General features: G+C 35.1%; 1 protein-coding gene across 1 annotated transcript in view; it reads left to right on the top strand.

Annotated features, from left to right (window-relative positions):
* LOC111149150 (deoxycytidine kinase) overlaps window positions 1-22,139 on the top strand; it is a 30,808-nt gene extending 8,669 nt beyond the window's left edge. The window contains exons 3-8 of the mRNA XM_022506098.1: window positions 12,810-13,003; window positions 14,003-14,150; window positions 16,810-16,925; window positions 17,917-18,007; window positions 19,910-19,972; window positions 21,944-22,139. Coding sequence (XP_022361806.1) covers window positions 12,810-13,003; window positions 14,003-14,150; window positions 16,810-16,925; window positions 17,917-18,007; window positions 19,910-19,936 — 576 coding nt within the window. The 3' untranslated portion in view covers window positions 19,937-19,972; window positions 21,944-22,139. The remainder of the gene's footprint in view (window positions 1-12,809; window positions 13,004-14,002; window positions 14,151-16,809; window positions 16,926-17,916; window positions 18,008-19,909; window positions 19,973-21,943) is intronic.
* The last annotated feature ends 481 nt before the right edge of the window (window positions 22,140-22,620 follow it).

The following is a 22,620-nucleotide window of genomic DNA, read 5'->3' as shown; positions in this document are numbered from 1 at the left end:
ATACTCCTGTTTATGGGTAGGGGCATTTTCTTCCCATATACTGGAGTCAAAATTACAAATTGGTCCCTGTTACTACCATATGGATGAGCCAATATGTTCATTATACAGTTTACTGTAATCTAGTCATGTCTCCATGGTATTAAAATTTGATAACTTTAATTGGTGCACATTCTTAGAGAATTGTTTTATTTGTGTGCCTATATTGGGGTCTGTTTATGTTGTTAGTCCTCTGCACTTCTAGGTGGAATTTCAGGCAGTGTGGATGGTATTTTGGGGATAAGGTTGTGGAGTGTGAGGCGGGTGGTGGGTGGGTTCTGTGTATCTTTGGATATTTTCTTCTTATTCCATACCTCCACTACACGCAAGAAAAGGTATTTTCTTCCTCCATCCTTGAGCTCTCTTCCCCAGACTCATTTCTGATTGTTTCCTTGACATTATAATGTGAATCACCCACAGTCCAAATCTCAGTTTTCTTAGAAGGGTATCAGTAATGAGAAGTAGACAGTCTTCAGACCCAACCCCGGCAAGGCCAGTCCTACTTTGGATGTTTTTCATTTAATCACACTTCTTGGCAGTTGCTGTGGAATTGGAAGAGTTGGGTTGTTGGTTTGTTGGTACCTTTGATCTCTTAACCTAGTCTGTAACTTAATTTGCACCTGCATCCTTTGCTTGTGTTTTGTTTTTTAGCCGTTTAATTTTTTTTTACCCGCCACCTAGTGGCTGAAATGTTGCTCTACTATTGATAAGCTGCACCAATTTTAGCAAAATAATAAGGCCGAGTACGTAAAAAGATTCTATTGCCTTCCCTCCTTTCCCTCCCAGGGTAAGATTATCTTTAAAGGTGCCGCCCAAAAGATTGCCAATCTTTGAATTGAAGGTTTGTTTCAAATAGTACTTTATTTGGTGGTTTATATTATTATTGAGGCCCAAAGTTTTGACTTAATTGCTTCCTTTTAGATTATTTTGAGATGGGCAAATTCTTAGGAATATATCTCTGCTCTGTCTTGTTTTTGTTATCAAGCTGAAGTCTAAGGAGATCTTTGTTATTAATTGTAAAGTATTTTATTTACTTCTATTGAACACTTTTTACCACTAAGAAGCTACTGGAAATTAGAACTATGATAAAGAAGGGATAAAATATACTTGTTTTTCAAATAACAGCATTTTGATAAATCATTCTTGAAAATCAATTAAGAATGCTTGATAAAGTACTTCTACATAAACCTTCTGAAATCACTTGATAACTTTTGTTGGCTATTTTATGATTATCTTGTTCGGTAGATTCTGATCTTTTTGATTGAACTTAATTCAGCTCTTTTGCATTGTTTACAAAGGTTAGATTGGAATTAAAAGATAAATGATTTTGTATCTTTACTCAATATTACTGGTTTTTACTTATCTTGACAATAATTTGTGCTTTCTGCAAAATAATCAAGTATTCTATCATGATGTATGTTATAGAATTACAGATATAAATGACAGAAACAGAGTAAAACTTATCTGTTATCCCACAACCTTACATGTATCTTATGTATAGTTGAGATAGTAATTTACTATATCTAATATGGGCGGGAGAGGAGACATAATTTTTAAGAATATTATACGTGTTCCATAAAGAAAATGTGAGAACAGAGCAGCAGAAGGGGGTGACAGATTGAATGTAGGAGGAGAAAGAAAAACTACTTCCAGACCCCTTCCTTTGGAAACAGCTAGGAGTGTGGCCCCTCACGCAGGGGTTTGATCGCTGGGAAGGCTTTAAGGCAGCTTTTCTGATGGTGTGCACAGACCGTCTGATTCTGGAATCCCTGCAAGGATGCCGCAGGTATCTGGGCCCAATCCCAGAGTCTCGTGTGTAAGTTCCTGTGAGCGGGGTCCAGGAATGCTCACTTGAACCAGCACCAGGTGATTCATGGGCAACAAGAAATTTGAGAAACACCAGAGAGGTCCTTTAAAAAAAACAAAAACAAAAAACTGGACAAGAGCTGCCAATGGGAATGGATGCACAGAGAAGTTTCCAGAATTCTAGTTATCTAGTCAATATTAAGGAGAGGGCCTTTGAGCACCAGTGTCTAGTTATCTGAATTGGGACTTTTTCCTGGCCTGCATGCTTGGAACGCTAAACCTGAATGGTTCTCCAAGCTGCCACACTGAATGACCACTGACAATTTAAGAATACCATGGAAGCCAAACAAGCCAGATCCCTGGAGGTTTGACCCTCTGATTTCCTCCTCGATGTCCTTGCTGACACATTGCAGCCTCAGCTGTATTTTGTTGACGCTTAGCAGATGAAGTGTTTCAAAAAAAACCCAAGGTCTGCTTTGCTCACCAAGAACAATGTTAATACCTGGGCTTCGTATGAACACATTCTCCATTAGAATAAAGAGAAGTCTGCTGGTGAAAAAAAAAAAAAAAAAGAATATTATACGTGTTCATTGTTTGAAGTTAAGAAAATATAGATTACCAAAGGAAGAAAATAAGACTTGCCTACAATCTTATTACCTAGAGAAGACTACAGATCTTACTTGGTACGACAATATACACTTTTGTGCTTTGTTTCCCCCCCCCATAATGTTTATATCAAAGGTAATTAAAAATGTCACTCTGTAAATGATTTCTAATGGCAGCCTAACTTACTGTGTGCATGTACCAGTACTTACATATACAAATGCCTAATTATAGTGCAACAATAGCCTATTTGCTTAGTCATGTGATAAACATCTTTGTGGTTAAATCTGTATTCTGGGTTATTTAAGACAAATTTCCAAAAGTGAGGTTAAGTGGCCCAAGAATACAGATTTTTAAAAATAAATATAGCTAAGCTGCATTCTAGAGATATTCTTTTTTAAAAAATATTTTATTTATTTATTTGAGAGAGAGAGTGAGAGAGAGAGAGCATGATAGGGGAAAAGGTCAGAGGGAGAAGCCCACTCCCCATGGAGCTGGGAGTCTGACGTGGGACTGGATCCCGGGACTCCAGGATCATGACCTGATTCCAAGGCAGTTGCTCAACCAACTGAGCCACCCAGGTACCCTATTCTTTCAACTTTTACATAGTATAATTTGACCCTGAGGTATTCACATTTTTTTAATCTGGGTCCTTTTCAGAGGGGAAAAAACTGATAAAATTACACTCAAGTTGGTAAAGATGATACACAGTGTCTTTTTGGATAAATTTTAATATGCATTTTATCCTGAACAGTCAGAGTTGCTACAAAAAAAACAGCAATTTGTAGTCTCCAAAACCTCATGAATAGAATCAAAAGAAAACATTTTGTATGGGCTCTTAGATTATCCTGAAAAACTGGAAAATGATATCCTGGCTTTACTGTTAATTTTCTAATTTGGTGTAAACTCAGACAACTAACATGTTGAGAGCTGTAAAACTGTACTGCAGATTTTTGATTTAGTTTTAATTTAACCGTTTATATTTTTAGAGCACTACCTATTATTTTTATAATTGGGTGATGAGTCAGTATTGGTTCTCTAAGTTATTTTCATGTAGTAGACTTTGGAATTACTTTGGGCAAGAGTAAGAGAGTGTTGGGAAAGCCAAATAAAAGGAGATGTGTAGTCTTTTTTGTGTGTTAATATTTTCATTGTGGTAAAAACATATCATAAATTTTACCCTCTTAACCATTTTTAAATATACAATTCAGTAGTGTTAAGTATATTTCCAGTGTTGTAAAACAGATATTTGGAAATCTTTTCATCTTGTGGAACTAAAACTTTATTCATTAAACAGTTCTCCTTTGCCCCTTTCCCTTAACCCTTGGGAACTGCCATTCTTCTCTCTTTTATCTATGAATTTGACTACTTTAATTAATTGATTAACTTATTTTTAAGGTTTTATTTATTTTTTGATTTTAAAGATTTTATTTTTAAGTAATCTCTATATCCACTGTGGGGCTTGAACCTACAACCTTGAGATCAAGAGTTGCATGCTCCATTGACTGAGGCAGCCAGGTGCTCCTGAATTGGACTGCTGTAGATACCCTAATATAGTTGAAATCACACAGTATTTGTACTTTTGTGACTGGCTTATTTCACCTAGCATATTATCCTCTAAGTTCTTCAAAAAAAGTTTCAAACTTCTCACTATATAACAAGCGTATTTTATATATATGTAACCTACTTTGTTATCCCTGTGCGTAGCAAATTTATCCTAAGTGTTTTTCAGATGAACCAAGTTCACTTCTAATAGATATCATTAAATGTATGTATCAGGTAGATTTGCTGCTGTAATGAGCTCTAGAATCGCTGTAGTTCAAAATAATAAAATTTTATTTCTCAGAGAACAGTACAACATGGTATTTGGTGGATGACATGCCATGCTGTGACTCAGGGACCCAGATGCTTTCGAAATTGTGGCTCATCTAACCTTTATAACAGTAATAAAGTAATAAACATTACTTTTAATGTTTATTTAGTAATAAACATTAATGTTTATTAGAATGACCTGGAAGACTTGTTTAATCACATATTTGGGCCCTACCCCCAGTTTTTGATTTATTAGGTCTGGTGTGGAGTGGGTGCTAAAAATGTGCATTTCTCACAATTTCCCAAGTGATGTTGCTGTTGCTGTTATGGGGACCATACTTTGTTACCCTTGCCCTGGAGCTGTAGTTGAAGAACCTCTGCTCTAGGGTCTTGGTGTCCTTTGCTTCTAGCTGATGGAGAAAGAGAGAAACATCACATTTGAGAGGTTTTTAGAGCGAAGCCTGGAAATGGTATTCATTGTTTTGCTCTACTTCCATTGACTAGAACCTGAGTCACATGGCCACACTCAACTACAAGGGAGGCTGGGAAATAAAACTTAGTTTGTGTCCAGGAAGAAAAACGATGTGTCTTTAGGGAACAAATAGCAGTATCTGCCACACACGCATTTCTAAATAGTAGTACCTTACGTTTATTTTTTAATGTAACTTAAACTCAAAGGTTCCAAGTTTAATTAACTTATGTGGAAGAGATCTTCAACAGATATTCTCTATTTTCCACTTCTAAGAGATAAAAAAATAAATTATTAGAAAAACTTAAATATGCCCTTTAGCTCACAGTCCTAAGCACATTCATTTTATAAAAGCATACCAGGGATAATGTAACCAGGAATAGAGCAGACTAATCCAAGACTTAAATTTTTTTGTTTTGAATTAACATTTTCATTACAGAGAATCCTGTACATACCTGGATACCACTATGACCCTGCCCCTCTACTTTAGCATCAAAGATATGTAATTCCTTTAGTGAAATGAAAAAACTTAAGATGATGTTAGGATTAAACTCGGAGTCTACTTTGCTATCAGGTAAATGCTAGCACCTATCATGAAATTAATTGTAACTCAGAAAATCAACGGTAACTCATTAATATTCTGGTTAATTTAATGCACAAAGGGAGAAGGCCTAACGGCTCTATTTCATTTTATTATTTTTCATTTTTTTCATTGCTTTATATCACTTTCTTTCCCCTGAAGCTATTTTTGAATTTGATTTACTTTAAAATAAATGACCACAATCATCTACCACCTTTCTGAAGAACTAGGGAAGTGTGTAAAAGCTGGTGTCATTACTGAAAGAAATATAATGTGACCTGGCATTTCTGTTTTTTTGGATTTTTTATTTTTTTATTTTTTTTCACATTGTAGGTTTATGCTTGTTTTTTGGTCTACTCATAGCCCCTCTTTGAGGGGGAGTAGCTGACATCCAGGAAAGAAGTTTCGTTAAGGGAAAACGTTTTTTGATTGGTAAAAAGTTTATTACCAAATTATTTTATGTTGCCAAACTCTGCTTGAATGACAATACCTGATGGAAATATGCTTTAAAAAAAACACATTTAATTACCTTTTCTTTTAAGAAGGGATGTTTGTAATAGTTAAAAAGTACTGGATTAGGCACGCACAAATAAGCTGAGAAAAAGGAAGGAAACAAATCATTTGAGCAGCCCAAATGGAGGTCACAAAAATCTGTATTAAAATTAATGTGGTTTCTTCATAGGGTATCTACTTAACACTTTTGACACAATCTAATAAACTTATTTTCTGATTAGAAGGGGCTATCAAGGGAGGGACTGCAAAGAGATGGCCACATCGATGACCTGACATCTAAGGAAGAAATAGAAAAACAAAAATAGACAAGAACTAAAAACTAATACCAATTTGGGCTCATTTAGTCTAAGATTGAATAGCAATGTGAATACTTTGTGCCTGATATTTTATGTGTACATTGGAGGCTTGTGCTCTGTTGCTAATTTCTTTTATAAATCCAGCACTTGGTATTCACAAATTTATAAAGTTGTCTAAGAGTAAGCGTCTATTACTGAGTAGTTTCAAAATGCTATCCTTACATGGGTAGGAAAATAAAATACATACTAGTGTCTTCTCCCTATAAAAATAACTACATAAAAAAAGTGGTTAAGTTGATAAACTTCATTTAGTTGAAAAGACTCACTTGTATGAAATATTTTTCTCCTGGAGGATGCTGAATAAATGGAAAGTCAGTTTATAATTAAATTAACAAAGCCTTTTTAATTAAACTTAAAAAATTCATTCTTTAAGCAGTTTGGGAAGGCAACAAACTACACCTTTGTTTCAGTTCATCATCCGTTGAGAGTTTTTCTAAACAGACCTATTGTTGACAGTTAGCTTCTTGCTATTTTATGCTTTTTTTTTTTTTTTCAATTTTGGGAAGAAGATTCAGTTAATATGTGGTTTGTGGTATGTAATTTAAATTCTGCCTCAGAGTGCCATGTGTTTGTGTGGTTTTTAGTTCTTAACTGAAACTTTGAGGTCAATATTTACACTTCTGGATTTTTTTCCCCCCAGAGGAAAACCACCTGCTTTGAGCGTGAACTTCTAGGAAGTGTTCAGGGGTGTTTCTTTGGACTAGGATTTGGAATAGGAATTAAGCCATCATATTTTATTTCTTGAAAGTTACTATACAAGATTAAAGACTTTTTATGACTTTTGGGGGGAATCTTTATATGGGTTCACATTACGGAAAAGGCTGAGAAAGCTGCCTTTGCCCATCAAAGGACCTATGAAGACAGCTCCTTATTTCTTCCTTTGGTCTGGGACTATCGATAACTATTTGCCCCTATAGTGCACGTGGTGGGTAAAATGTCTTTCTTTTAAAAACAGTAATATTCAAGATAATCAGCTGTTAGGGCAGAGCTCATTCTTGGTTTTCTGACAGGCAGGGAAATGATCATTTCTAGTTCACAAATGGAGGACTTCTCTCCTAAGCTGTTTTCCCTTCTGGTTGTCTGGACTATGAATAAAAACTCTTCTTTGCTAAAGCAGTTGCAGTTGAACTAATAATAATGGGGTATGGTTCTTGTAAATGGAAGCATCAGGTTTATATATTTGATTTCGTATGTGTTGAAACTTTTAGGGATTACTATTGGGTCACTGGAATTTAGAGAGAGGGAATATTAGGAAGTGAGAATGACATATCCCAAGGTATGTGAGATTGTCCTTTTCCTTATAGATAAAATTGGAATTGGTTTTATTTTTCTTCCTAAAATGGGCTTAAAAGTTTAAAAAGGGAAGCATATGCTTAATGATAAGATTGTAGGTAAAATTCAGTGACATTATATGTTGTTGCACTAAATTTTTATATATAATCTAAATATTTATAAGCTCTAATTCAGCTACTATTTAGCCATGTAATCTTAGAAAGCACTTTAGTTTTTCTAAACTTTTCTTAATCATTAAAATGGGAGTGATAATGGGAAAAATCAAGCTTGTGCAAGAATTAAATAAGAAAACAAAAATGAAAGTCCCTTGGGTTGGAAAGGTAAGCTGTTGTATATTAAGTTAAAGTACATGCAGTATTTGGGGAGTTTTTTTTTTTTTTTTTAAGATTTTATTTATTTGGCAGACAGAGATCACAAGTAGGCAGAGAGGCAGGCAGAGAGAGAGGGGCGGCCCCCTGAGCAGAGAGCCCGATACTGGGCTCAATCCCAGGACACTGGGATCATGACCTGAGCTGAAGGCAGAGGCTTTAACCCACTGAGCCACCCAGGCGCCCCATTTGGGGAGTTCTTATACTAAAAAATTATTTGTTGTTTATCTGAAATTCAAATTTAACTGGAGGTCCTGGGTTTTGTTTTTCTTTCTTAATCTGACAACTCTAATATTAAAGTATTCTAATACATTCTATTACTATGAAAGAAAGAAAGAATATTGGTGGCTTCTTTCTGTTCATCCTTTTATTTTGATTTGGAAAGTGTGGAATGGTAGGATTTATTGACTATGAGCTATAGTAGTGAAGTGACAATGGATAGTCCTCAAATGCTAAAAATTATTTCCTATATATTTTACAAATTAGAGATTCATTTAGAATACCAGGTCTCTTTGAAAAGAAAGGCACATATTAAATTAGGTATTCCCTAATGTATATTACTTTAATCAGACTACATAAAAATCTAATTACAAAACTTTGTGGGTAGAGGGTATTGTTAAGTGAAATAAGTCAGAGAAAGGCAAATGAATAAAAAACAAAAAGCAGAATCAAATCTGTAAATACTGAGAACAAGCTGATGGCTGCCAGAGGGGAGAAGGATAGGAGATGGGCAAAATGGGGGGAAGGGAGTGGGAGATACATGCTTCTGGTCCTGGAATGAGTAAGTCACAGGAACAAAGGGCACAGCATAGGGAATATGGTCAATGATAGTGTAAGAGTGTTGTATGGTGCCAGATGGTAGATACCCTTGTGGTGAGCTCAGTGTAAGACAGAGTTGTGTTGAATCACTATGCTATACAACTGAATTAATGTAACATTGTGTGTCAACTATACTCAGATATTTTTTTTGATATGAAAACAAAGCAATACTGTGCCTATAGTTCCTCTCAGTAAAAATTTCCTAGAACCAAGTCCCCCATGCTTCCACTAGGTGGGATATATGGTCTCCATATCTAAATATTATATAAATACATATATATTTTTTGCATATCTCATTTTGCACATCTTTTAATGTTTGACTTATTCCTGAGTTCTCACATATGTTTCTACATTCAAACTGTTGCGGTATCATGTGTTACTTAGCTTCTAGAAAATTATACATTTGGAGCACCTGGGTGGCTCAGTCGGTTAAGCATCCAACTGCTGCACAGGTTATGATCTCAGGGTCCTGGAGATGAGCCTAGGATCAGGCTCCTTGCTCAGCGGGGAGCCTGCTTCTCCCTCTCCTGCTGTCCCCCTGCTTCTGCTCTATCTCTCTCTCTCTGTCAAATAAATAAAATCTTCAGGAAAAAAGATTATACATTCATGAGAGAATGAGAATGGAAAAAGGTACATTTATTATTAAAACATATTTTTTTTCGGTATAGACCCCTGCAAGGATCTCAGGGACTTCTCAGCATTCCCCGACCACACTTTGATGACCTCTGTTCTAGATAATATATTTAGCTATGGAAATTAAAGACTCAATAGAAACTCTAGAAAAAAAGATTCTTTAAAAAAACACCCTTCATCTAAAAGATTAGTAATTCTACTGTGTCATCACATCTAGTTTGTGTTCATATTTCTCTTTTTGTCTCATAATTTTCTTATAGTTTGTTGATACCGAGTCAAACAAGGTTCACATATTATATTTAGTTGATATGCCTTTCAAATTTTAATCTATTGGTTCCTCTTCCCTTTTTTCTTTGAAGTTTATTAGTTGAAGAAACTGGGTCATTTGTTCTTGTATAGTTTCCGTCATTCTGGTCTTGGCTGAGTGCATCTCTGTGGTATAGTTTAACATGTTTCTCAATCTCTGTATTTCCTGTAAATTTGTAGTTAGATCTCTAGAGCTTTGATTAGATTTGGCGTTCTTTTTTGGCTAGACTTCTTAAGTGTCAATGTGTACTTTCTTCCACGAAGGAGGATGTCCTTTGTGATGTTAGAATCACTCTGTTCTGACTTGCATTTCCAGGGTCTGTTTAGGTTTTGTCTGCATAATTCATACATTATATTAGATCTTCTCTAATGATTTTAGGATCTATTGCTAATTGTTGCCCTAATCTATCAGTTGATATTAGAAAAGGTGATAGATATTCTAATAATCAAGGCTGTTGGCTGAGATTCTTCAGTCGAAGGAGATCCTTTCCTCATCTATTCCATTAATTTGAAATACCATTTGCATACAAAGGACCAGAATAAAATTTTGGATAATTTTTTCTCTATATCTAGAAATTTCCAGAATAATTAATTGGTTACCTAGAAACCTCCAAAGATGATTCAAGAGTTTGGTTTTTTCATTTTCTGGTTTTCTTTAGTATTTTGAATTTATGATTTTTTGCCTTCTATTCACCATTCTTTTCAGATGTTCAAAGGGTCCTATCTTTTTTTTTCTTTTTTAAGATTTTATTTATTTATTTGACAGACAGAGATCACAAGTCGACAGAGAGGCAGGCAGAAAGAGAGGGGGAAGCAAGCTCCCCGTTGAGCAGAGAGCCTGATGTGGGGCTCGATCCCAGGACCCTGAGATCGTGATCTGAGCCAAATGCAGGGGCTTTAACCCACTGAGCCACCCAGGCACCCCAGGGGCCTATCTTTTTGACAAGTGGAAGCCCTTTCATAACTGGCTCCCTTGTCTGTGGTACAACCTCAGCAGATTTTGATAGTTTACTTGTTTCCTGGAGCAAGATGTGTTAACCTCATCTTGTACATTTCTTTCTTCAGGCATGGAATCAGGTATGTGACACTAATTTTTTTCAGTGGGAAATGGTATTTAGAGATCATAATCTGGGTGACATTTATGTTTATTCCTAAAAGGTTGTCATTGTTTATAGACCTTTTGGTGTATGGAGCTAGGAAAACTGTTTTTTGGGTTTTTTTTTTAAATGTATTTTATAGAAAGGAAAATTATTCATGAGTTCCAGATGCTACTTCAGATTCATTTATAATATTACAGAGATTGGAGCACCTGAATGGCACAGCTGGTTTGGTGTCCTACTCTTGGTGTTGGCTCAATCATGATCTCAAAGTCATGAGTTTGGGCCCCATGTCAGGCTCTATACTCAGTATGGAGTCTACTTGAGGATTCTCCCTTCCTCTGCCCCTTTTGCTCATGCTCTCCATCTCATGCTTGATTACGGAGATTACGGAGATTTTAACTTTATCTTTTTATTCTACATTTTCTTAAACTGAAAATACTGGTTCCAACAATATGATTATGAAATCACAAGATTTTAGGGAGGACTTGTTCTGTTTTATTAGAAAATTGGGGCCTAAAATGCCTAGCGGGGTCAGGTAGCTGAACAAATGAGTGGGGCCTGTTGTGAGAATCGACAGGGAATGACAGGGGCTGATGATGAACTGGAGAGCGTATGTTCCACCTAATGGAAGCATGTGTGATTTGGTTTTAGGTAATTTTTATTGAGAGGAACTATAGGCACAGTATTGCTTGGTTCTCACATTTAAAAAATTTTTTTTTCATTTGAGTGTAGTTGACACACAATGTTACACTAATTTCAGTTGTATAGCATAGTGATTCAACACAACGCTGTCTTACACTGAGCTCACCACAATGTATCTACCATCTGGCACCATACAACACTCTTACACTATCATTGACCATATTCCCTATGCTGTGCCCTTTGTTCCTGTGACTTACTCATTCCGGAACCAGAAGCATGTATCTCCCACTCCCCTACACCCATTTTGCCCATCTCCTATCCTTCTCCCCTCTGACAGCCATCAGCTTATTCTCTGTATTTATAGATTTGATTCTGCTTTTTGTTTACTTTTTTATTCATTTGTTTTTTTCAGATTCTACATATGAGTGAAATCATATATTTGCCTTTTACTGACTTATTTCACTTAACATAATACCCTCTAGGTCCATTTATGTTGTCACAAACAGCATAACCTCATCCTTTTTTTGGCTGTATGTAATATTCCAGTATATGTATTTTTATGCTTTTTAATATTTTTATATTTTATATATGTTTTTTATATATATCACATTTTCCTTATTCACATCCATTATCCATTCCTTTATATATATCACATTATCCTTATCCATTTCCTTATCCATTTATATATATCACATTTTCCTTATCCATTTCCTTATCCTTTCCTTATCCATTTCCTTATCCATGAATGGAAGGAAAATGTTGACACTAATGTTGTTTCCATATCTTGACTCTTTGTAAATAAGGCTGCAATAAAAAAGCGTGTGTATATTTTTTTGAATTAGTGTTTTGTTTTCTTTGGGTAAATACCCAGTAGTGGAATTACTGAATCATATGGTTATTCTATTTTTAATTTTTTGAGAGACCTCCCTACTGTTTTCTACAGTGGCTGTACCAATTTACATTCCCACCAGTAGTGTATGAGGATTCCTTTTCCTCCACATCCTTGCCAACACTTACTATCTGTTTTGATTTTAGCCATTCCGACAGGTACAAAGTCATATCTCATGGTTTTGATTAGCATTTCCTGCGCCTCTTCCTGCTGTGCTCTCTCTCTTTCAAATAAATAAAATCTTAAAAGAAAAACAAAGAGTTAAATAAATATTGACAACTAATTCAAAATTTTAAAAGGGCTAAACAAGTATTTTCTGCCATAGGCTTTTAGTTTGTGACTTTTTGTGGAAAAGCTCTAAGGAACTGATGGTTAAGCAAGCTAGCCTTTCAGATTCTTCTAGACCTCAGGCAACCTGAGAACTGCAATGGGAAAGAGCAGGAGGAAGAGGACTTAATCATCTTGATTTTGCTAATTGCGATGCATTTATTTATCTAACTTCTCTTTTTAAACTTTAAAAAAATTTTAAATAGCTTTATTGAGCATTCATTCTGCTTTTTGTTTCTTTTTCAAATTCAAAATAGGAACTGACGACATCTCAGGAAAGTGGTGGAAATGTTCTTCAGATGATGTATGAGAAACCTGAACGATGGTCTTTTACCTTCCAGTCATATGCCTGCCTCAGTCGAATACGAGCCCAGCTTGCCTGTCTTGATGGCAAGCTCAAAAACGCAGAGAAACCTGTATTATTTTTTGAGCGATCTATATATAGTGACAGGTATATATAAATGTCTTGCACTTGTAATTCTGGAATCGTGGCATGGAACTGGAATTTTTTTTCTATTTCTGGTAATCAAAGGAGTAAGAGGCTATGCTGAGGATTTGAGATGGAACATTTCCTTTAGCAGTTTGGTAATCGTGGCATTAGGGAAGTTCTAGCATTAATAATCGCTAGCTTCCATGGAGACTTTGGGGACTATGGTAGCCATATCATTCAGATTTATGGAGAAGTTTTTTTTCTTCCAACCCTTTTAAAATCTTCATCTACCCTGGTTAAATCTGGGTCTGTATTCAAGACTTGCTTCTTGAGCAAGATCAGAAATCTCTAAGGGGGCCTTAGAGTTACCCTGCTTATGTAAGGATTTTTTAAGCTAGAGAGTTGGCGCAAAACAAATATTCACAAACTTTGGTCACAGGATCCCTTTCCATGCTTTATAATTATTGAAGAGCCCAAAGAGCTTTGTGTCTTATTGATATTCATGTTAAAAATTAAGATTGATGAATATAAAGAACATTTACTAATTTATTTAAAATTAGTAATATAAACCCATTACATATTAGCTTTAATAACATACTTATAAAAATTATATTTTTCAAAACAAAGAAATTAGTGAGAAGAGGCTTGTATTGTATTTTGCAAATCTCTGTAATGTCTAACTTAATGGGAGACAACTGGATTCTCATTTATGCTTCTATATTCAATCTGTGTACCATGTTCTTTTGGTTGAAGTATTGTACATACAGTAATCTGGCCTCTCACGGGACACTTGGAAAGACCTTGGGGACTACCAGGGGTCACGACCCTACCTTTTTGAGAACTGATGGCCAAGAACATATTTCTTGTAGTTGGAGATACTCTATTAATTTTTTTTCTGCTAACTTATTATCTGCCATGGATTCTGGGAGAATGTTCCATGTCCATTTAATAGATTTATTTTCTCTTTTCTGTTTGTGTTTTGTGGAAAGGAATCATGTTTTGATGTAGACTCTCTTTCAGGTATGTCTTTGCATCTAATTTGTATGAATCTGACTGCATGAATGAAACAGAGTGGACAATTTATCAAGACTGGCATGACTGGATGAATCAACAGTTTGGCCAAAGCCTTGAACTAGATGGAATCATTTATCTTCGAGCCACTCCAGAGGTGAGACTCAGTAAAAATTTGCTTGCTGTGGCACCTGGGTGACTCAGTTAAACGTCTGTCTTTGGCTCAGGTCATGATTCCAGAATCCCAGGATCGAGCCCCATGTCAGCTCCCTGATGCTCAGTGAAGAGTCTGCTTCTCCCTCTCCTTCTGCCCCTCCGCCCTGTGTGCGCACGCTCTCTCTCTCACTCACTCTTTCTCTCAAATAAAATCTTCAAAAAAAGTGTTTTTAAAAAATTTGCTTGCTCCACTGACAATTTAAAGTAATATTTAGAAGTCCTTTTAGTGGTATGCAGTGAAGGCAATTTAGTTCAACTCCACTCCCTACTCTTTATTTCCCACATCCAAATTAGAAACTGTGTAGATAGGAAGATTCTCTTTTCTCAGCAAAGAAGAAACCCAGATTTGTCAAGTTGCTCTTTTAGGCCCTACTCTGTGCTTCCTCAGTTTTGTTCTTCATTATTTCTTCCTAACTTTGGCAAGGTCTCTTATCTATCACAGCTAGATTTAAAAATTTGCTCAATGGGGCACCTGGGTGGCTCAGTGGGTTAAGCCTCTGCCTTTGGCTTAGGTCATGATCTCGGAGTCTTGGGATCGAGCCCCACATCAGGTTCTCGGCTCAGCAGGGAGCCTGCTTCCCCCCCCCCCTCTGCCTTCTGCTCTGCCTACTTGTGATCTCTCTTTCTCTCTCCCTCTGTCAAATAAATAAATAAAAATCTTTAAAAGAAATTTTGCTCAAGCAACCCTTAGAATATAGGTTTCTTTTCTTTTCTTTTTTTTTTTTTTTTAGAAGATTTTATTTATTTTTTTTGTGAGAGAGAGAGCACAAGTAGGCAGAGTGGCAGGCAGAGGCAGAGAGAGAAGCAGGCTCCCTGTTGAGGAAGGAGCCCGATGTAGGACTCGATCCCAGGACCCTGAGATCATGACCCGAGCTGAAGGCAGCCACTTAACCGAATGAGCCAACCAGGCGTCCCAGAATATAGGTTTCTCGGTGTGAGACCAGATATTTTAGTTACTGTTGAATTTCCATTGCTTAGAATAAGGCCTAGGTACATAGTAGGAGCTCAGCAAATACTTGTGAGTGAATTGCAAAGATGATGGAAGTCCATTTCAAGAAATCTTTTATGTTTTCATAGTAGCTTCAGTTGAGAAGAGAGTTAGAGAACCCTTGCCATTTTCAGTTAAGGAAGCTTACTTGAGAATGTGACTTTCATTATAGATTATAACATCGCCATTCTTCTTTTTTTTTTTAAGATTATATTTATTTTGGTTTATTTGTGAATTGTGCTGTGAATTGTGTAAGACTGATGATTCACAGACCTGTACCCCCAAAACAAATAATACATTATATGTTAAAAAAAAAAAGATTGTGTTTGTTTTTTATTTTATTTTTTACATTTTTAGATTTTATTTATTTATTTGACAGAGATAGCAAGAGAGGGAACACAAGCATGGGGGAGCTGGACAGGAGAAGCAGGCTGGAGAGGGAAAAGCTGGCTGGAGAGGGAGAAGCAGGCTCCCACTGAGCAGGGAGCCCTATGCTGGGCTCCGTCGCAGGACCCTGGGTTCATGACCTGAGCCGAAGGCAGACGTCTAATGACTGAGCCACCTAGGCATCCCGAATATTGTATTTATTTATCTGAGAGAGAGAGAGAGAGAGAGAGAGAGAGAGAGAGAGAGAGAATGAGAGCACAAACAGGGAGGAGTGGGAGAAGCAGTTGCCCTCCTGAGCAGGGAGCCCAATTCAGGGCTCGATCCCAGGACCCGGGATCATGCCCTGAGCTGAAAGCAGATGCTTAACTGAGTGAGCCATCCAGGCGCCCCCATTCTTGTTTATATATGAAATTATGTAATGAATCCAGGAAGTGGATTCCTTCCGTAAAGCTAACCTAACTAAGAGCTTACTTATTAACAGATTTCTGGTTTTCCTGCTTCCATTCCAGTTTTTATGTTTTTTATTCCCCTGTCTTCCCTAAACCACAGAGTAGGCTCTGATGAATATGAATGTCATGACTACTAGCCAGAAAGAATGCTGTGTTGCTACTGAAGCTGAATTTTCAAAGAAACTAGGTTTCTGATTCCAACTGATGATTTTGTTCTTCTTTTTAATATCAAGAAAGCCAGAATTTAATAATAATTTTGAAATTCACTTCTATTTTTTAAAATAATTTTTGTTTTTAATTACAAAAATAGTAAATGCAAATGTAGAACATAAAGAATATAATAATTTCATTTTGCTAGAAAATATAGTATCTTCAAGTCTGTAAACACAAAACTTTATTTCATCAAAATTATTTATAATATCTTTTGATTGTAGGATATTTAAGTATTTGAAAAGAGGATTTATAATAAATTTTGAAGCACAGTTTGTGTATTGAACTTCTTACCAAACTTACTTTATACAGTATTTTTTAAATAGGGATCCCATAAGTTTATAGATTTATTCTGAAAGTACTACTTGGTTTAGAACCACCAAATGGTTAAAACCACCAAATTTTTCCACAAGGAGGAAAAAAATGAACTATTTCAATTTTCTGGAAGGCATAAATGGAGATTTGTCTAGCATAACTAAAAAGACACTAGAGAAGAAAAATTTAATGATCGCAGACAAGAATAATTGTTCCTTGCCCCCAACCCCTTTCTTTCTGTTTGCTTTTAGAAATGCTTGAATAGAATATATTTACGGGGAAGAAATGAAGAACAAGGCATTCCTCTTGAATATTTAGAGAAGCTTCACTATAAGCATGAGAGCTGGCTACTGCATAGAACACTGAAGTAAGACTTCCTTATACTTACTATTTATTTTAAAGACCTTTATCAAATTTTAATCTAAAACATGTACAGATTTTCATTTTCAGCCATTTTTATTTTAAACTAGTATTATAGGATCTCCCAGATTAGGTGTGAGTTTTGGTTCTTTTTTATTTTAATGAGATCCTAATTTTCTTAAAATTTTTTTTTTTTTAAGATTTTATTTATTTATTTGACAGACAGAGATCACAAGTAGGCAGAGAGGCAGGCAGAGAGAGAGGAGGAAGCAGGCTCCCCGCTGAACAAAGAGCCGGAGCCTGATGCGGGGCTCTATCCCAGGATCCCGGGATCATGACCTTAGCCAAAGGCAGAGGCTTTAACCCACTGAGCCAGCCAGGCGCCCCTATTTTCTTAAAATTTTTGTAGTTAATCTCCTCCAGTGGTATTGACAGCCTAATATATGGAATTTAAATGGTAAAGTTGGAAATTTGAGTGCATTACTTAGGTACTCTTTTTCAGAGAGAATTTAAGATAAGATACTTCAAATTTAATTTTTAGATCAAGGCTTTGGAGGTAGTATAGCACAGTTGTTAACAGCACAGACTTTGTTGTCATTATTAGTCAGATCTTGGGTCAAATCCCAGTTTGTTAGTGTGTAACCTTAGGCATCCTTTGAACCTTAGAGTGACTTCCTTGAGCTTTAGTTTTCTCATCTTCTCAATGCAAACATTCCTTACTTTATGGGAGTTTTTGGTTTTTGAGAAGAATTACATGTCACAATGCCTAGCTTTATTTTTTTATACTTGAGATTTTTAGTTACTATTAGTATTATTATATAGTAGTAAGTCTAGGGGAGAAAGAAGGGGTTTCCAGGTATTTGCTGGATAAATTTAATGTAAAATGACTGACAACATTTTGATTTTCCAGAGATAATACAGGAGTGAATTTTTAGTGCTTGTCTTTTATTTATTGCTTTTTCTAATTATTTAGTTCATCTCTCTCTTTTTTAAAACAGAACCAACTTTGATTTTCTACAAGAAATCCCTATCTTAACATTGGATATTAATGAAGACTTTAAAGACAAACATGATGGTCTGATTGAAAAGGTAGATTTATACAAAGACTATACACTAACATGTGATTTGTCTTGTCTAGAAGTATTATAACTTGTGAAAAAGTGATTTTCTAAGAGAAAAATATAGATAAAATTACAGTAAGAGACAGTTAAGAGCTTTAGAGGGATTTATACCTCAAATTCTAATCCTAAATTTAAATTCTAGCTTAGTGGCCTTACCTAGAATGAGGAGGTTCTTTTATCTATTAATCCCTTTATCTGTAATATAGGGATAATCACATTAACGAAAATTCTTGCTCACCCCCTTCTCTCTGCTTTGTTCCCTCTTCTTCCCCTCTTCCTCCATCACCAGTCTTTAGGTAGTTGAATAATAAACTACTTGTGAAATTAAATTCATCTTTTGCAACTAAATTCAGTATGGAAGATATTTGAAGTTGTAGGTTAAAGATTTCATCCATTTTTATATGCGCTAAAGTCTTGAGATTAAAGGATTTTTAGTTTTGACTTTATGTGGGACCTTGTCAATGATGAATTGGCATTGCCTGATCATCAAGTCATTGTTTTAATCAGAGTTCAGCTATCCTCTACATGTTTGGGAGCTGATTATACTCTGTTAAAGAGTGACACCTGTACTGATAAAGGGACTGGGAGAAAATCTATTGATGTGCACTTGAGAGAGAATAGTAATGGGGATTGTATAATAAATATCCTACTATCCATATTAATTAACTTAGTGATGATCCAAGATCTAAACACAAAGCCATATTTTTTTGGTTTGTTTAGTATTAAGAGAAATTTAATTTTTTTCTCCTTCATAAAATGCCTGCTTATTTACTATAACAGAAACCTGACGTTCATAAAAATATCAAGAATTTTGAAAATCTCAACATTTATTATTAACTACTCTGTAGCATATGATTGCTTTTCTAATGATAGAAAAAAGTAGAGCATATCTGGAAAATTCAGATGACCTCTTTATACCATAATGATGTTAAAAATACAGGATATAATTCATTTATAATACTATGAAAATAAATGAAATAAAATTAAATCAGCCATTGTAATTCTAACAGCCAACCAACATTTTAACTGAGTCAATCTGTAAAACCACTTTTTTATTTTATCTAACACTTCTGTGTTTTGACTAACAATAGTCTTTAAATGTTATTGTTTACATTTACTTTCATTAATAATGCTAATAATTGGCCTTTTTTTTCCCTTATTGAAATACATAACTGACATACAATGTTATATATAATTTCAGGTATACAGCATATTGATTCGACAAGTCTATATATTACCCAGTGCTTGCTACCATAAGTATAGTCATCATCTGTCACCATATGACGTTATTACAATAGTTATTTTTTAGGAATTTTTTACAAGGCAATAATCTTTGTTTCTTCAGAAGAATTATTGCATCATCTAGAATTTATGGAGAACAGAATCTTTTTGCATTGTGATGTTGGTCAGTTGGTTAGGTCCATTCACAACTTACATGACCTTTCCTTGCACATTAACATTACAGATTTGCATACATGATTCAGATTTGTGCTTCAGAAAAATTACAAGTTTTAGGTGTCTGGACCTTTGAGAGTTGTTTAAACCATCACAATTACTAATATTTTTGGTGCTAAAGCTGCATGTCAGTGATCAATGTTACTATAAAGAGATTATGAAATTTGTGTTATGCCTGTTAGAGAACTGTATCAATCTTAGATGTAAATTTAATAACTCCTGTAGTGACATTTTAGGTCATTTATCTTTTACTACTGAAGTATTAATATATCTTTTGAAAATAAATGCTATGGCTTTGTGTTGGAGTTACTTATACAGTTGGGGTCTTCAGCAGTTATTACTATTAAATAGAGATGAATACAAGTCATTTCAAATTAACCAAGGAATTACATTAATATTTATTTCCTCCCCTCAGGTCAAAGAATTTTTGAGCACTTTGTGATTTTGCTGAAGACTACAGGCAGCCAGATGATTCCAGGTACTTCAGCTTTGAGTATCTTCGTAGCTCAGTATTCATACAAGTCTCTAGAAAACCCAGGTTTTTTACCATTTTTGTTCCAAGAAAAAAATTGTTTTGATGAATTCTATGTAAAAGTTTATGAGCTGTTTCTTTTCTTTTTTGCCTTAAAAAAAATAAGACATCTAATTATCTCTCACAACAAAAGGTCTGGAGGTAGATGGTTCCAGAGTAAGTACTGCCTAAACTACATCACAAAGGACCCAGCCTCCTCCTGTCTTTCCCCGTATTACTCTCCTCAGCAGGTTGGCTTCCCCCTCCCCTCACCAGTTTCTTAACTGGGAACTTTAATGTTACAGAGTAAATGGTAATGTTCCCAGTGTAAATTAATGTACCTATTACAAGCTGAAAAGTGGAATTTAAGGAACCCCTATAAAAGGATTATGAAGTTTTAAATACTTTTGATCAAGTGTCTCCCCTACCATCTTAATTTATGTGGAAGATAAGACCATTTTAGTATTTAATCACTTCAGTGATATTTATGAATGTCTCTATAATTCATTCATAAAGGAGCAGGTCAGACTTTGCTCCCATTTTGTAATGGCATAAACTATCTTATAAGTATTTAATCTTTTTTTCTGCTTTTGTTTCCACATCTGTGGTATGGGTGAGACTACATCTTTTTCCATGGGATTTTAGAGGATTAAACCAGAAATGATAACTCAAAATGTTTCTGTACTTAAAAGATAAATGAGGGGTGCCTGGATGGCTCAGTTGCTTAAGTGTCTGCCTTTGGCTCAGGTCATGATTCTAGGGTCCTGGGATCGAACCCCACATCAGGCTCCCTGCTCAGTGGGAAGCCTGCTTCTCCCTCTCTTACTCTCCCTTGCTTGTGCTCTTTTTCTCACTGTCTCTCTCTCTGGCGGTTAAATAGATTAATAAAATCTTTAAAAAAAAAAAAACCAACTTCTAAAAAAAAAAAGAGAGAAAACAGTATAAAGATTCAATTTATATGGAGCCTGAAATAGCTACCTACATTCTCTCAGACCATTCTTTTAGAATGGACTATTACTCTTATAGTTAAAAGATTGGTTTAAAATATGATTATCTTTAACTCATTGGAGGTAAAGGTATAGTTTTCCCTAAATTTCTTCCCATTTTTATAGGTAAAAATTTAGTGGAACAGAGCAAGGGATAAGTTTTTCTATTTTATTTTTTGTTGACCCTGTGCTGGGAATGAGTAGTTTTCATTACCTTTATAGTTGGTGAGAGTCAGAAGAGAAATTGAAGACAAGACAAGATGATCTTCTTAGCAGGATAGTCTCTTTTATTCCAGTTCTTACTTCCTGCTGTACCCTGCTTTCCTTACTGTCTGGATTAATTAGGCAGCCTGCTATTTTCTTCTTCTTCTTCTTTTTTTTTTTTTTTTAAGTAATCTCTATACCCATCGTGTGTCTCCAAGTCATGACACCAAGATCAAGAGTTGCATGCTCTTCTGACTGAGCCAGACCGGCACCCTGGTAGCCTGCTATTTTAAAGTTTAAATGAAAGTCACACATTTCTACTTTGAGAACATCATGACCACTCGTCACTTCACAGTTTGCTTTGCTTCTCTGTAGGGTTCTACCCTAGGGTTTTTTTCCTTCTCCTTTAAATGACTGATAAAAATCATCTTGTTTTATATGTTCTGTATCTTGAAAGCATTGTCATTTTTGTTAAATATATATTAGGAAATATATATAATAATGAAGACAAGGAGGTAGAATAGTTGTAATTTTTAAAAGCTGCATGGGTTGATTTTATTAGGTCTGTAGATAAAGTTTTTTTTTTTTTCTCAAGTTTGTTTAGGTAAGGTGTGCAGTGTTTTTTCTATGTATTTAATCTTTCTACTTGACATTTTGGAAAAATTCTGTTTGAAAGGAGGGGAAGAGTCACTTTAACTTTGAAACTCATTTTCCTTTTTAAAATGTCATTTTTTGTTTTCATTTTTAGGTAATCAAGGATGATAATTTTGTGGGTTAAACATTCCAGATGCACTGATCTTTGAAAGGGAGACTTTGTCTCAAGTCCTACACTCACCATGAATATTGAAACTATTTCATGATATTGTACAGGGTTTTTTTGTTTGTGTGTGATACAAATGAATTTTCGTACTAAATATTAGCTTAATAAATAAGTATAAACCTCATGTACTGTGATGGAGCTATTTAAAATTAAAAATTCTACTTTTAAAGAAAAAAATTATGAATATCAAAAAGTGACTGGTTTAAATAACATTGATTCTGTTTTAAGTGAAGACATAGAGATAGAGACATTAGAGATTTTTAGTAACCTCTAGAAATGTTTACCTTAATGCCTTTTTTAATCTCTTTTAGTCTCTCTCTCTCTGTGTCAAATAAATAAATAAATAAATAAATAAAATCTTAAAAAAAAAGTGTGTTTAGGTTTTTAAGAAATTTCATAATTGTCTCCCAAAATGGTTGTATCATTTTGTTGTTTTACTAGTAACGAATGTGAGTTCCTGTTGCCTCACAACCTTGCCAGTACTTGATATTGTCAGTGGTTTGGATTTTGGCCATTCTAATAGGTATATTGTATCTCATTTTAATTTGCAGTTTCCTAATGACATGATATAACCATCTTTTTAAATGTTTATTTGCCATCTGTAT

Source organism: Enhydra lutris, unplaced genomic scaffold, assembly GCF_002288905.1.
Source record: "Enhydra lutris kenyoni isolate GAN:26980312 unplaced genomic scaffold, ASM228890v2 scaffoldscaffold21, whole genome shotgun sequence".
Taxonomy (NCBI): domain Eukaryota; kingdom Metazoa; phylum Chordata; class Mammalia; order Carnivora; family Mustelidae; genus Enhydra; species Enhydra lutris.
Note: the sequence above shows the minus strand (reverse complement) of the source record. Positions and strands in the feature narration are given on the sequence as shown.